The sequence below is a fragment of the Coloeus monedula genome (assembly GCF_965178545.1).
Source record: "Coloeus monedula genome assembly, chromosome: 2".
Classification (NCBI taxonomy): Eukaryota; Metazoa; Chordata; class Aves; order Passeriformes; family Corvidae; genus Coloeus; species Coloeus monedula.
The window spans coordinates 73,602,703-73,619,896 of record NC_138782.1 but is presented as its reverse complement, the minus strand read 5'-3'; the positions used below and the strand labels follow the sequence as shown (position 1 = coordinate 73,619,896).

At 38.2% G+C, this 17,194-nt stretch overlaps 1 protein-coding gene across 1 annotated transcript in view; it reads right to left on the bottom strand.

Annotated features, from left to right (window-relative positions):
* Nucleotides 1-1,303: 1,303 nt before the first annotated feature.
* Nucleotides 1,304-17,194, bottom strand: part of WASF1 (WASP family member 1) — a gene marked incomplete at its 3' end in the record, with an annotated part of 28,177 nt that continues 12,286 nt past the window's right edge. Inside the window, exons 3-8 of the mRNA XM_082277144.1 lie at nucleotides 9,087-9,240; nucleotides 8,272-8,389; nucleotides 7,314-7,486; nucleotides 5,125-5,304; nucleotides 3,144-3,781; nucleotides 1,304-1,461 (exon numbers count right to left, since the gene is read on the bottom strand). Of these exons, the coding sequence (XP_082133270.1) occupies nucleotides 1,304-1,461; nucleotides 3,144-3,781; nucleotides 5,125-5,304; nucleotides 7,314-7,486; nucleotides 8,272-8,389; nucleotides 9,087-9,240 (1,421 nt within the window). The remainder of the gene's footprint in view (nucleotides 1,462-3,143; nucleotides 3,782-5,124; nucleotides 5,305-7,313; nucleotides 7,487-8,271; nucleotides 8,390-9,086; nucleotides 9,241-17,194) is intronic.

Here is a 17,194-nt window from a genome sequence, read left to right as displayed (position 1 = left end):
TTAATGTACCCCCTTCAGAAATCTCATTCTGACTTTCAAGACTTATTTCCCTCTACTATACAATCCTTTCTTCCAGGAATGAGATCACAGGGTAAGAGAGCTCTTGCACTCTCTCTCATGCTTCCCTTCTCAACAGGCTTTTGACTTGAAGGAGTTATTCCAGGGAAGAAAACCACAAAAACTGTGTAAAACATGCACTATGCTGCTAGACAGCACTTAAAAAGTCATCTCTCATCAACCATGATTTTAACTGCGGCTTCTCCTCAAGACACACTGATGGTAAAGTGGTTTTTTTTTAAAAAAAACCAAAACAACCCTAAAGCCAATTAGCTACAAGCTCCAAATTCTGTGTATTTTTTTTTAAACTAAGGTCACGATAAGATTTCAGCTGGTTTTTTTTTTCTCAGTAGATATGCATATAGATATCATTTAATGATAGTTTCTCATTAGATCAGGTACAGAATATTTACCACAGATTAAATACTTGAAATCCAAGGATCTCTCAGATATACCAGTGAAAAGCAGGCTTCATTGAAAAAGCAACACCCAGGAACATTTAAAATGAACCATTTATTAAATCAAACTGTTATTTTAACAGTTACATAAGTTACACAGCATGTTTAAGTCAAAAGATTTCACAAGGAAAAAAAAAACTTTAAACTTCTATTATGCAGGCAAAAATAGTACCACACAATATGTACCTGGGAGGGAAGAAGGGAAGGGGAATCTCTAAACATTCAAATAAGGCCATAATTATTTAAAAACAACAATAAAACAATAATAACCCCCCCGAAGATCCATTTGCTTTTCAGTGTGTTCAGTGCTGCTAACTATATGTACTTTTAGTGTACAGGTGTAATCGAGGCAGTGATATTTTGACAGCTAGGTTTAATGTTTTAAAACACTATCAGAAGTAGAATAAGGCTCATTAGTACATACAGCTGCCCTTGGAATGTCAATCTCAGTTGCCTTCATCAACTTAAAATTCACAAAGTGCACAGTTAAGATATGCCAAAAAATTGAAACTGCTACTCTACCAACAGCTGCCCATGCTTAATACTTAGTGGTCTATTGGAACAAAGTATGTTCTTTCAAAAGAGATGTGTAAGAAAAGCCACTGTAAAACATTTAGTTTTGAAGATGCACTAGGAGCTCTTTGTAAACTGAAAAGTAGAAAAACATGGATTAATTATGTTAAGAAAAGAATACAAAAAACACTAGAAATGACCATCAAACTTTCAAAGAACAAGCACCACAATGGACATTAGCATTCGATTTTGCAGTGTACAGCAATGTAGTAATTTTACTCTAGCCAATCTACTTCATCAAATTCTGAATCATCTTCTGAATCACTGTATTCCACAGCAATGCGACGGGACAGGATAGTGGCAACATCATTCTCAATGCGCTCGTGTTTAGCTTCTTGTTCCCGCTGCTCTTCAACTTTGCGGAGCTGAATACCTGGAGAACATCAGACCACAAACACGTCACTCTCCTCCTTCCCCACTGTAAATGTATCTAGCCCACGATTCACGAAATGCTTCGCAAGCAAAAGTGAAGACAGAGGATGCTGTCCTGCTCAGGTAGAAATTTTTTTGTCACGTTTTTAAAGAGAGGAATGTCAGAACTGCAGTGGCAGACTAGATCATGAGTCCTTCTACTGTAACATCCTGGTTCTAATTTCCCATTAAAAATACATTTTTAGTACCACCGTGAGTGATTAAAAGCCATTTTGCTATTTGCATTTCCAGACATTTTCCATATTCACTATTCATGATTTTAATGGAAGTTTATAGCTATTTGAGTATCCTAACAAGACAGGACCTCTTGTAACCCTGTTTTTTATCATATAATGATCTGGTTTGGGATAAAGTATTACTTGGAGATCAAATACAAAGGAGAAATAACACATACCAAAGGTATGAAAAAGTTAAATCCAGCAACTTAGTTAAAAACATGACAGAGATTATATATTTTGGTTTTATACTCACGATATCCCAGACCGACACAGACTAAGAATGACCTACATCTTGTACTTAATATTCTTCGCTGTCAGCTGACAGGCAACCCAAGCACAGGACCTTAGGCAGAATTTAAGCTGTGGTAACTCGAGCCTTTGTTTCTTGGGCATGACTTGGTCAAAAGTGTTTTCAGCAATCACCTAGATTATACCAGCAGGCTCTACTTCCTTATTTGTGCTGACATTCTCTATGCATGTTCATGCACCTCTCTGGTACTCAACTCTTGTCAACATTTCTTTAGACTCAATGATGTTATCAATTCATGTGCACGTAGATGTGCAAAAATATTTTGAATTATTGCTATAGCCTATCTGCTGATATTACAGTACCATACAAATTCTGTGCTGTGCTGCTGTGCAGGGGAAGAGTAGAAGAACGTAGGACTTGAAACATTTGAGAGAGCTTCACTACTGAAAGATACCCCACCGTCAAACAGCAGCGTGCACAGCGCAGCGGGGATTTTCCTGGCCATGGGCACAATAAGCTGAAAGGTACAGCTTGCACACAGCTCCTTGTGAGATCATCAGGAAAACACTGTCCTGCAGCTCTGCCCTTCCCTTGCACTCTGCCATGGGCACCTTGCAATGCAAAGGGTGCTCCACTACTGTGCTGAGATGTGCCCAGATCAGGTACTTTACAGCTTGAAGTCTTCAGCAATGATTTCTGGACGTCACTTATATCTTGTTGTAATACAGTGAGAGATGATCAAAATACCAATACCAATTGATCTGTTTTGCTTTTATCTAATAGTCTGTGAAAACCAATGTTTTTGTTTTCTACACAATCTGTAGATTATCAGAAATAGCTACATTTGCAGGTAACTAGAAGTGGAAAGATAATCTCCACAGATCATCTACAAACACATGTACTTTCTTCTGTAATCTAACTTCCACAGAGAACCAGTTTTGCCATCCAAACTAAACACCTGATAAGTGCAATTACAAATTGAAAAAAACCTGTCTACTTGGCAATGCATACACTGTAGAGGATAGAAAACAGAAGCAGACTTAAGATGCATTCCTCTAACTTCTTACACATGTGAAATATTCCCTCTCTCAAAGGTCACGTGTGTTTAGCAGGTTTCTGAGATTATTCTTTTTGCTGCTTAATAGCCAATATTACCTTTCCGTATTGCTTCCAGCAGAACGCTTCTAGCATCACTGATGACAGGAAGAGTTGAAGGATGGCGTTTGGGCTCTGGAGCAGGAATCACTTGGGATGGTGGAGATGGAGGCATTATGGGTGCATGAGGGCTGGGGACAATGGTTGTGGGAGGAGGGTGCAGAACAGGAGCAGGGTGGGAAAGGTTTGCAACTGTGACAGGGGAGGAGGGTCGAATGCCAGGAGGTGGCAGGGGAGGAGGTGGGGGTGGTGGAGGAAGTCCCTGTACTTCAGCTTGTGGAGGAACTGGGTGAACAGGTACAGCTTCGCACACCTGGGCGGCTCTAGTGACAGGGGGAGAGGGTTGTGCTAGGGGAGGAGCAACTGGAGGTGGAGCTGGATGAAGAACTCCAGGAGCTATCTGGAGAGGAGCTGGTGGAGGTGGCACAGCTGGGGCCTGCAGAGCAGCTGTGGGAGGGGGTGGTGGGGGTGGGACTGGGGGTGGAGGGGTGGAAGTCATTGCAGCTCTTAATGATGAAGTCGACAAAGCAGACGGAAGAGGTGGTGGTGGTGGTGGAGGAGGAGTGGGGCTCACAAACACCGGTGTTCTGCCTGTTGCTGGTGACTGAGGACGATTTTCTACCAAGCCAGGAGTAGAACTGCAATATCCAATAACAGAACAAAGTTATTAGAGCTAGAGAGTGGAAAAAATAGTAATAGATTCCCTTCTGCAACTTAAGAACATTGAAACCTGGGCATTAGAGATCATTATGTACTATGATGATTTCAGGGTGTTTGTTCACACCTCATAAACAAGGAAATCTAATTTTCAGTATGGAGCATGGATCAGGTTTCCAATTTTTCTGCTCAAATTCAGCTACTAACCAAATTTATGTTCTTATACAATGTACCTGCATCTCTATCAAAGGCTTCCTATACTAGTATAATTCTTCCCTGTTGTCCCTAAGTAAATCCAAATTATTTTTCTGAAGTAAGGGAACTAGCAGTTGATTAGCTGCTTTGATTCACAGAACTTTAAAACCAAAACAAAACAATGCAAACAATGAGGGCAAGTTAATTTGAAACACGTATTTCAGGTGTGATGACAAAATGAGTGAGACTAATATCAAAGGTCATCAATGCTATGTACAGAGAGGTATAGTTATATGCTAGATACTCATTATAGGGCAATGAATAGGTGAATTGAAGAAAACAAGAGAGAAGAGTAAACTTATTTTCCTGAAAGACCACTAGAGGATTTCTTTAGCTGTTGTGGAAAATTAATCTAAAGAGTTATGCATTTTTGCGTATGATCCCCTAAGCAGTAAAAAAATCACTCTTTTCGAGAGACTACCATCTTGCTGATGTAACAACCCCATCCGAATGAACTGTCCTCTATTCTAAGTTGTATATACCAAACCATAAAGGAAGACTTTTGGTATAAAAAAATAGGGGAGTGACAACAAAATTTTCACCTCTAGAGAACATTCTATGTATGTATCCACTTCTGAAAACATACAAAGAAATAGAAAATAAAAGCATTTGGGAGAGGGAAGCACTTGCAATTTAGCAAATGCGATGAATACATAGTTTTGACAACTGTCTTACTGTGATAAATTCTTCCTTTCATGTGGGCTGAAACACAGCTCAGTTGTACTAATTTCCAAAACTCCAAAGCTACATCCTGAAATTCCAACATATTTCAGAGAAACATTTTCCATACAGTTATTTGTCTTGCCATTTAACTCAGAAGGCAGCATGGTTGCAGTATTAATGGCAAGGTGAGGTGGGTCTCCACCAGAGCACTCTACGGGATTTAGACACCGGCCTTCCTGACCAGTTCCTGGCAGCCCTGTTCCTGCAGGCACGCTGGGGCCTTAGGCTGCCACAGCCCCTGGGATGCCTGTACTGCCTGGGCAGCATGGAAATAATGCTAACAGCTATTGGTGGGGTGGTAGCAAACCACCCCAACAGATCTGCACGTGGCTTTTCTGGCTCGTACCTAACACAGGGAGGCACAGGTTTCACTTCGGTGGCTCCGTGCATCGGAGGCGGCGGCGGCGGCTCATGGGGCCTGACCAGCACGCGCTCCTCAGCTCTGTTCAGGAGCTCAGACATCTGGCTATAGGGTAACGCAGAGAGGGAATACGATCCATCGATGTGGTCCACGTATGCTTGAGATCTGTAGAAAAACAGGGAGAAATGATCCAACTTCGCCTTTAGTAGGAGTAAGTATTAGTGCCCTCAGCTACTGTTCTATGCTTCAGTCTGACTTCTGAATACAAGTATCTTCACTAGTGCTGCATATTAGACAGTGTGGCTTTTCAGTAATTTATCCCACTTTCCCTGTTATTACTTCTAGCAGCTCAAGGGTTTGATTTTGACAGGTATATCTGATAGTTTCTACAGTATGTGTGTGACCTTAGTGTTTATTAGTCACATTATTTTGAGTTAAGTAAACATAGCAATAAAATCAGACTACTCTTCTTTTATATCATTCATGAAACATCCATCGATGTTAGAATGGTAGAATTTACAACCGAATAATTTAGCTGAATTTCTGTCAGAGGATCTTTATTCCAATATATACAGAGAACTTGCTACTTTAATAGACAGACACAGGACTTGATAAATATCTATTATTGAGTAGTAGCACTAAATAAAGACGATTCAGCTTACTTGTTCATGACAACTTCAGACACACCTCAAGGACCTGATCAGTTAGTAAATTTTAATTAACTATTCAATACAGATTTTTATTTTTAAAAAGCTGTATTAAATTCAGAGCAAAAGTGTTTGTAGAACACTTCCCAACAAGTAAAGCAACACTACATTTCCACATACTGCCACCACTGTAGTATCTAAACCTATTAAATTTGTCAGGGGCAAAAATCTTCGTTTATTCCAAAGCATGGTGCTGTTCTGTATCCGAACAATGTGCTCTGCACATGCAGTGCTCCCAAGCACTTCAGCATTACTAATAATTGCATTACTAGTACTGAGATAATCAAGGTTTAGGCCAGGGTCCTGGATATAAAAGGATACCTGCAACAAGCACGTCTAAAGCGGAACCCAACGTACAACACAACAAAACGACAGCAGGAAAGCAGATGTTTCTGCCAATGACTTGATACAGCAGTTTACAGAGGTACTACAAAGCTGTTCCTAGAAAAATGCTAATCACCGTAACTTAACTTGTACCCCACTGAGTGAAATGCACTGAGAGCATTTTCACATTCTGAATTGAGCTAAGTTTTCCATAAGCAGGTTTTTCTATTTTTCAGGCAGCAAACACTCTCTCCTACAGCTGTCATAATTACTCACCATCACTACTGAGCTTGTTTGAAGGCCTTACAAAGCTAAACAAAATACTCTCTTATGGTGTGTTTTTGACCACACAAAGACGGGGAAAAAATTAACTATTTTTTGGAAAGACAATGAATGCTTTTTAATTAAAAAAAACCCCAACAAAACAAAACACCTAAAACCCACAAACCAAAAATATACCCCCAAATGTCCTAAAATTACTTGTCAGCCCTCTTTGCTATCAGATGTTTCTTGGCTGGTTAAATGCACTTGATCTTGCACAAAGACCAGAAGCATAAGCACAGCAGGTGTTTACCGTGTGAAATGCTACTTTTAGCCACCAGCAAACACGTGCTGTGAAATGAGAATTCAACAGGTTGGATTTTGTAATAGGCTATAACCAGAAATGTCAATCAAATCAGGGATTTGTTCAAGAGTAAAGAGCAGCTCAGCATTCTCATCTGAGTTCCAAGTGGACGTTCATTCACATCACACACACCATATAGTCTTGGCAGTGTCTGCTTAAGAAAAATCAAGAGGCTGGAATAATAGGGATTTTGTAGGTCAGGACTGGAATGTAGTGGCACACCTGGGTGCGAGCTTGCAGCAGTGACACTACACCTTCATCAAGCTGTAGAGGACAACAACATCCTTAAGGATACAATAAGGATACAATGAGAATACACACTACCCTTAAAAATAGCAACATAGTAACTACTCCTTCAAGGACACACTATTTTAAAACTGAGTTTTGATTAAGCTAAATCAGTGATTTCCAGTGCATTTCAAGGGGAGCAGTAGCCTCTTGTCATCAACCATTTCTCATGCGTGTTCACTACGCAGTACAAATACACTCAATAAAGGATAGAAAAAACATAAAGGAACCTTGATTCAAAATGTGAAGCTGGGCCATTAGCAACTTCAATGTGCTTATGTAAGAGGTTAGCATCATCTTCTGCGAGCTCTGGACCTTGGGCTAACTTCTGCCACTCTCTCCGTCTGTCATGAGGCGCCCTTGGCACTTTCTCTGGTTCATGAGGGCGATCTAGATTTTTCTGCTGTAGGAGAGTTGTGCAAACAAAACTGACAGCTGAGACAGTGATTTTAATTAGTTGCATGTAAACATCAGCCACAAAATTATGAAAAACAATCCCATTTCAAATGCAAGAAAAATTTACTTTCAGGCTAAACATACTATGTAAACCAGAAAGACTTGTAAGAGCCAGAAACTTTAGTGGATAAGTAGCTGAATAGTACAGAGAAAAGTAGCTGTTTAAGTAGCTTTTTATTCTAAGTCTGAAATCAAATTATGAATCTGACACTCATATTTACTCTCTCTACTATGTATGAAATATACAGAATAATGGTCAAACAAAAAAAGCATTACCTTTTGCAAAAGTGCTTGTTTAATTTTAAGAACATACAAGCAAAGTTTTATATTCCTACTAATTTCTTTCTAGTTTAACTCTATCTATTAGAATGTCATTCAAGCTTTCCCACCTGTAAGATTGTCAAAAGTTTGTCTTACAAGTAAGTGTTCAAGTTAAATTCTTTATTCCTGCTGTATTCCTCCTTTCCAAGTCATTGCTAGAATACTCAAAAATTTTGGCAAATCTGATGTTGGTTACATTAAGACAGCATGAAAGCTTTAGGTCCTTCTATATCATTTTACTACTACTATTATTATTATTTAATTGTTAAAGTTGATGGACCTGAATGAATACAAGTAGTTTTAGTTGAATAAAGATGACTCTGTCAAGTTTGGATTGCTATTAAAGTAGCATATTTGCAAACCCTTTCTAGGAAAAAACAAGGAGAAGCTATATAGAGTTAACATATGTACCTTCTGCTTCCTCTTTTCTTTTCTTTTGTCCTCAGTGTCCTGCAACATTTTTTCCTTCCACAGATCAAAGAAATATGAAGGATTGGTATAGAACTTCAAACCCTCTTTTCCATCATCCCTGAAATACAGTGACACAAACAGGGCATACTATTTATTTGACAAGACATGAATCCAAACATTAAGACAAAGGAAGGGCATATTAAGAAACACAGGGTATCTCAGACTCTGAAATGTTTTACTGAGGAACATAAAAGAGATGATCATTGACCTCCTGCATCATCAGTTTTTACTGTCTTTCCTGGCATTCAAGGTCCTAATTTTAGAAAGATAACTTTAACACAAGCTCCAGACAAAAAAGGAGTGTCATAAATCAGAGAACTCCCACTCCAATAACTCCAATCTTGCTGTTAAAACATTGAGCAAATTTGTGTGGCTGCTCATGTTCAGCTACTGATTCAAACTGACTCTGGGACAGCAAACATTTCAATTCATTTCCATTGAAGATCCTTCTTTCTACACACTTACCTGTTTAATTTCTTCACATTCAAGTACATTATATGGTTTAATAAATACAGATAATAAAAATTACTTTTTCCTACCATTTTACACGGAGTTAAAATTTCAGTACAATGGAGTAAAGTTTTAATGCTTATAATGTCTTCTGCTGCTTTTATTCCTCCAGCAGCTTCACAGTTTTCTAGTCTGGCTCCTTAAATATTCAAGAGCTACTCAACATGAGCAAGGTGCCTGGATATATCCTCTCTATTACACAAAATAAGCTAGAAATTGTTCTTGATTAATTTTATTTTACTAACCTGTAAGGGGTGAGAATGTTAAGTGGAGGAGGCTGTTCACAAATGTCGTAAGTTTCTTGCAAAGGAATTGGCAGAGTTTTGCGGTCAAACAGCTGTTGGTCTTGAATTGTGGAACTCCGGAAAGCTTTTCTCATTGTAATGTCCTGCAGTGACACTGAAAGGGAATATTGCCATTTTAAAAACCTCACCAAATAAATTTTATTTGGATTAGTCTGGAATTACCTAATGTTGGTTAAAATATAAAGCACCACTGCTTGCATCTTAGGCATTCTACAGCAAATACAGATTCATCTAGCACTATTGCCATGGCAAGATATTGTCAGACTATGTGAAAATCATGTCTGTAATGTTCTAGCACATTATCCTCTATTTAGCTTCACAGGAAATTTTTCTCACCTAGATAGATATCAGAACTCTGTCTGTCCTAAGCAGTTCAACAAATTGCTTACTGTAGCTGTAAAATATCATTCAGTAGTTCAGAAATACCTAATAACATCTACCAGCTCCATTACACAATCCTTTTGCTACTAAAATCTACTCTCTGTCTTGAGGTATAGATTTTACCTTTATGGCATGAGCAAGCCAAACTTTGCATTCCTTGCATGTAAGGCAGCAGTTCCACTGAAGGCCCACTGACATGCCAAACCAGCAAATCGCTTAAGCTTATGCTACTGAGATCAATGGGCTTGGATGGGAGGTGATTCTATGTTCCAACACATGAAACTAGTCAAATGCTTTTTAATCTGTTTAATCAACATGAGCCTTCTCTGTCTAATTTAGAGCCACCTTGACTTTTAAGCACAGTAGTTAGGAATAATCAATTACCTTTATGTAAGATCCAAATGAAAACAGTACTACATGAACACAACACATTAAACAGTGATTTCAACTATTTTTACCCACTCCTGGTAAAGCCTTATCTTTCTCGATTTCCAAAGAGTTTTTTCTATTTCATTAAAATATAGATAAAGATTAATGGTAAAGTGACCACAACTGATAAGCTTTGCACTTTTAATTCTGGAAACAGTATACTTATTTAGTCTCATATTTCTCTCCCTCCCTGATCTTCAGTTACGGCACCTGTGAAGTCCAGGTGTCTCTCAAGGCTATCTCTGCAACCAGCATTAGACTTCCATTAGATAAAGCAGCAAATTTTTTCGTTAGTTTGGGCTCTTTTCCTAAAATCACAAACCAATACTGAAACCAGTCTTCAGACATAGTAGCAAAGAGAGTATTCTCAGCACATGCATTTTATCTATAAATAATTATATCTATTTTATAGAAACAGGTTGATAGTAATGCCCCTTTATGCAAGATGAGAGGACAACTCTACTCGTGTCCCCCTATCACTAGGGCCTTTGGCATCAATTTAAAGAAAAACCTGTTTAAGCTGAAAACTGTATTTTCACTTGGGTTCCTGTAACACATACAAGTGTACACATACACATGTACATACACCAAGCTGGATTTCTACTGTGTGATCACAAAGGGGTGGAAGGTGGGATTTTTTCCAGAAGGCTTGCAGTTCCTGGAATGTTCTGTCTTCTTACCTAAGCATATTGGCAACATCCTTTGTGAGGCTAAAGATGGGATTTATTTGATTTTCAGCTTGGCTTTTGAAGTTTATTACACTTGGCAAGGTTGTGTTCTCCTGGAGAAGTTTCCTTCTTTTTACCCTTAGGTTCTAATTCATCACAGTGTCTTTTATTCTTTTTAATACCTTTAATTAGCTCCTCAGAAGCCTTTTTAAGTATGTGAATGAAGTATTATAATGTCTGAATGTCAGCTAGGAGTCTCAATTTCTGTAGGTATTTTTGCAGTCATAAATAACCCTATATATTTTGTACCTGTCATGAAGTACAGCTGGCAAAAGTTCAGTTAGAATAACTGAGGTTTACCTCATCTAAAAACTTAAGTCTTAGATCTTTTTATACTTCAGCTGCTTTTCCTTTGGATTGTTGGTTATACAAATAACACCCAATGTACTTGTTCAGAGTTGCTTGGCAATCCTGCAAGATTTCTGTCTGTCATTTATTTGAGACATTTCCAACAAAAGTAAAACTCAGTATACTTCTCTTTGAACCTGTGTACATTCTAAAGACAATGAACTAAGTCAATTTATTCTAATAAATAAACACAGTACTTTGGTTTAATATTAAAATGCTCACAGAGTATGTGACACCATATTATTGACACTGTTCTATAAACTTATTAGCATTCCATCTCTTCAATGAGCAAATAATTCATAACTAATTCATAATTCTAATTATGTCTAATAATTAGTCTAATTCATAACTTCCCTTTTCTTGCTTAAAACTCCACTTTTTGTACACATATACAGGGGGATAACACACCTGAGGAAAATCAATCAATCAATCCCCAGCAATAAGTGTAATTGTTTTCTCTCTAAACCTGAGATACACAGCAGAGGTCTTCATGGAAAAACATACACTGTACAATTTCAAGCAGCATTTCCTATGCTGATACCCAGTAAGAGGCACTCCCTGAAAAGCACACCATTATTCCAAACAACAATATCAGGACAACATTACTCAGGAAACGAAGGGATGTGGCACACAAAATACAGAGAACCATGCCATGGATATAACTCGCCTACACAGAGGATCAGGTAAATCCTACGTCACACAGCCAGCGTAATCCTGGGCTGTGCATGGCTTGGCGTACAAAGCCACTTGTTCAGCTTGCCAGCTGGCCAAGAGACAAAAGCCCTGCGTGGTTTACAGCCTCAGCGGGGGGAACACGTGAAAACCTGGCTGGTCCCACAGCCACTTGGCTTTGGCTGATTGACAAACTGGCACAGCAAGGGGACAGGTCAGACAAATTGGACGTATGAATTCAGGTGTGAGAAGAGAGAGTGGCTGAAGGAGGAGTTGGAACAGCTGCAGGCATTTGACTTGATGCTGTTAAATTTATGCTTTCAGTTGCTTAATTCCTAACTAACACCAGAACTTTTTGTATAGCCCAAGATCCTAAATTTTATATCGGTATATTTTTCTGAAAGTCCACCTACTACACCACTTGTGTTCACTGCAATTAACAAAAAATGGGGTCTTAAATAATTTCCTTAAATGTTGAGATATTCACAAGTTAATTTGAAGATTTGTTCAACAACCTAAACAAATGCCTGTTTGTCTTTATTGTGTCTGTTGCTTGGATTGTATGAAAAGATGTATTATATTAGCCAATCTAACCCTCTGCACACAACAATATTTTCCACAGAAGTAAAAATTGTCTGTCAGAAAGCTAAACAGCCAACCTTTCGTACATTTGGTTTTGAAAAAGAGGTGCCAGTCCATTTTTACTTGTAATCAACAACAAACTGGGGGGGGGGGGGGGGGGGGAAGGGTATTTAAATTGCCCCTGATGAGATACAATAACTGTGTTTCTTTTGAGGTGAAGTACAAATTAAATAAAAGCACATCTGTAATCTGCATACTAAACAATGTTTTATCTCTTGGCAAGTGTCTCATTAAACTGCAATCCCCAATTTGTATTAAAAGTCAGGTATAGAGCACACCAGTGTACTGACAGAAAGTAGCTACTTTTAACTTTTCAAATACATTAAATACTACATTGTACTTCATCAGAAGAGAAAAAAGTTATTAGATTTATTTTTATTCTTTCACACTCATTCAAATACACAATTTATGATTAAGTTCTAGGCCAAAAAATACCATTCTCCTAAAGACAGTAAATAAATACACCACATATATTCCTTTCAAAAGCTCACTCTCTTAACACTTTCTGCAGAATTTCATCCTGACAACTTTCAAGACTGGAAACTCTTGAATGCCACAACTGTGACCTCCTGTAGAACTAAATGACATGGAGAAATTTTATAAAAATCAATGGCCTCAGTTGCCCACAATTCCCTTTTCCTGTTCAAAATCTCACCCAGCAATTTGAAAAGTGCAGAGAGGAAAGAACGACACTCACGAATAAATAACTTAGTCGTAAATTTCCCATTAAAGGTAATTAACTGGTAGGGAGTCGTGCTGTTGAAAATTCTCTTAAGGTAAAGATTTGTGTGACTCAGTTCCTCGAGACACTGCAATTTTAAAGTCTGATTTCTACCTTATTTATTTTATATTTGTAATGATTATCCACTTAAACAATTACCAGAATGCACACACATTAGGTTTCTCAGCCATCAGCATACTCTGACTGTGGGTTGGATAGTTGCTAAGGAGAGAGATTACTTCTGTAGATCAGATATTACTCTCTTTTGGGCTTGTCCCCCACACAAGAAATAGAAATTTTCTGAAAGCTCAAGAACTCTTTGAAATGTATGTAGCTTAACTACTATGGGTAAACAAAAAGAAGATGTAAATGTTAGAGCAATCATTTTAAGAGGACTCAGAAGCTGCTTTAAATGAAGCGTGTAGAACCAGGAAGCCCCATTAAGATGTAAATTACCCAAGGGCATCGAGCACTGAATCTGCTGGTGAGTCTCAACAAAACCACCACATTGTTTAGAAAACCGTATTTTGTCCAGATCCCTCTTTTTACACAGAAAATATGCAATATCATGGTCTTACCATGGAACTATTAAGCCTTGGACACACTAATTTAAAACTGATTTACTTACTAAATAACCCATAAATTTAATCAAGGGCCTAAGAAAATTGGAGAAAAAACCTGGAGAGCAGTTGGAGCCCAGCCTACCTGCTCAGAATCTTGAGAGGGAGACACACTCAAATCCAACTTTCTTTAAGTAGAAATGTGCAAGAAAAAGTGACCTACTATATAATTTAACAGCCTTTATTTGCCTTTGAAGGTAAAATTTCTAAAGAATGAAATGACAAAAGAGTTATTCACCACTTAACATAGTACATGCGGAGACCATAACCCAATTTTCACGTGCTCTCTGTTCTTAATTTTGATTACATTTATACACTTTTATACTCAGGAAAATCCTCTTCAGAGGCTAGAGACAGCGAGTGGCCCCTTAAACTGGGATTTACTACCCCTTCCTTCTAAGTCTCACAAGGGGCTGACTATCCAGACTTTAAAGTTGACCAAGTTTCCCATTTTCAGAAGTATACAGACCACAATTATCTGTCATGATTTTTACATTTCTCCCCACCAAATTCCACCTTTTTTTCCCCACAGCAAAACATCAAATCTCTTTTTGGCATTAGTTCAGCCAAACTTCTGAACTACTATTGTTTTAATGACAGGGCAATATTTATAGAATGTTTAGAAAAACAATAAGCACATGTATTCAAAGCCAGAAGTCCACTGAAACAAATCCACAACACTGTTTGATTCCTTTCCTGAAGTGTGTCAGGCTGCTCACCCACAGCACTTCTGTCATTAGGTTTATTTAAGTTGCTTGTTGTAACAGATAAGCTATAGAAATCAAGAATTTGATACAATGCCTTTGAGATCCACTCTGGTTTGAGATTTAAATATAATTAGGCAGCACACATTGAAAGATCCACTAAATTAATACCAAAATATTCTGATAAACTTTGAGTTTATGAATTTTCATTCTGGCCTGATGTTATTTATTTCTGAGTGATACAAAACTATTTTCCAATACCTCATGACACTGTACATCAGCGCTGTACCATGTATCAGCATTTCAAAAAAGAACCACATAAGTGCTAAAATGAATATTCTTTTCAAAACTGTCAGATTTCTGTAAGTATGACATTATTCACTTTAGCAGTACTTCACACTTAAAAGGCACAGTTAAATTCACAAAAATGTGATCAATTAAGAAAAATATTATTTTACTTATACAATTTGCATATATATGGACAGTTAGTAATGTTACCTATAAAGTAAATACTGAAGGTAAAAATGGTTGCAAAGAAACTATACTCAGGATTTATTTTCTCACCTATGAGGACACCTTATATTGCAGGGCTAGTGATGCTGTCAACCTTAGTTCAGCTTTATAGCAAGAATGTGTTTTCTCAGTCCTAAAAGGACCCCAGATATTATTACGCTTGGATACGTATGGGCTTGTTTCCCATACAATTGAAATAAAGTTGAGTTTACTGATGGAAAGCAGAGGATTTCTTTTTGTCTGCATACAAGTTGGGTATCTTCTGAGGGGAAAAAATCCACATGCATATGAAAAGAATAAAGTATTTTTAAAAATCTATTAAAATATGAAATTAACAACACTGAGAAATCAAGAATTTGAAAATGTGTAATAATTCAAACCAAACCAAGTTCATAGCAACTCTTCTATGACAGAAAAATTGTGCACAAGGATTATGGCTCTTAAAGATACAATCTTAACCTTGGCTTTATTCTTTCACAGAGATACTGTAATAATTCAAAATGAGAAAACACACAGACTGTTCAAACACTTTCATTACTCTGACTCTATCAGAAACATCTTGTCAAGTATCTGCATCTTGTTTAGTGAAGCTGACTTGGGCTGTTTTCGTTCGTGCCACTTAGCTTTAAATGAATCTTAATTTCTTTCTCTTGTGTAATAGCATGGGCCCAAAGGAACCCATTAAATCTTCTATTACTGCCTCCTGGCAAAGAGCAGATGAGACTCATTTCACAAGTACATCCCATTTTACTCATGCTGTTAGCTGAGTAGAAGTACTGAAAGTTGCTTAATTCTTGAATAGAGGGTTAAAAAAGATAAATTCAAATATTCTCCCCTGCCCTCCCCTTCATGCATTAACATCCTTTAGCATTTCTAGTCCACACTAGGACTAAACTATTTGTGATCAATTTCTAAAGTCAAGCCCAAAACAGTATACTGAAGGAAAAAAGTTTCCCAACCCCTAACTTTTAAGTAATATCAAATGTCTTCCCATCTCCTTTGTCCTCATGTGGTGACTCATTCCAGGCAGACACTTGTGAATAAGGAGCACTGGGTACAGCTCAGGGACTGGATATTCTTAGGTTAAAAAAAGCAGTCATTTAACAGCTCCTGACACTGAGGACTGCACGTGTCCCTCTGAAGTACTAGCAGCCACTGCTATTCTATGGTGTGAGACACAAATTCAGGGGACCAGGTTCGAGTCACACTGAGCCATGCTGGACTTCATTGGGTAGACCTATTCCCAGCCCTGTTTCCTTTAACTGCAGTGTCTGTACCTTTCTTTAGCTATACAGTTTAGCAAACACTACAGCATGCACAGTTCTGTGAAAATGTGTTGGTATGGTGCATTGGGGACTACACACTATTTAAAAATACTTCTAGCAATTCTCTAATATCAAAGAGTTATGGATTTTTGGTCCTGAAACCTAGAGCCAAACTTGTCAAAGGCCTTTTACACAGGATAATACAATTTTCCATCTTGCTATCCTGTAACATCCCTGGATGCTTTAACTCAGTGGCTTAAAACGGTCTCTCCATTTTCTGGAAATGTGAATGATTAACATACTAGATATGATGTATCAACATACATGTCCCTCTGATTTAAACCAAAACTAGGCTGTCAAGAGTAAATGAGGAAATGCCATTAACAGTGGAGTGTTACAGTTCTTTCAAGATTACAACTGCTGACAATTTATTATGGTACATGAAAAGGACTTTTTATCATTATCCGATCATAGGAAATCCGATCCTGGTTTGGGCAGGGAGAGATTTCATTTTTTCCTAGTATCTGGTATAGTGCTGCATTTGGGATTCAGGATGAGAATAATACTGATAACACACTGATGTTTTAGTTGTTGCTGAGCAGTGGTCAAGGACTCTCAGCTTCTAACCCCACCTTATCAGCGAGCAGGATGGGGGGGGAGGGAGGGGCACAAGAACCTGGGAAGAGACACAGCCAGGACAGGTGACCCAAACTGGCCAAAGAGACCTTCCACACCATATGGTGTCATGCTCAGTATATAAACCCAGGGGAAAAGGTGTCTGGGGGATGGGCTGCTGCTCAGGAACTGGCTGGGCATCAGTCAGCAGGTGGTGAGCAATTGCATTGTGCATCACTTGTTCTGTATATTCTAATATTATTGATGTTTTCCCTTCCTTTTCTGTCCTATTAAACTGACTTTATCTCAACCCACAGATTTTACCTTTTTTTTCCCCCCCCCCCCAATTATCTCCCTCCTCCCACTGTGGAGCAGGGGTAAGCAAGGGGATGTGTAGTGTTTAACTGCCT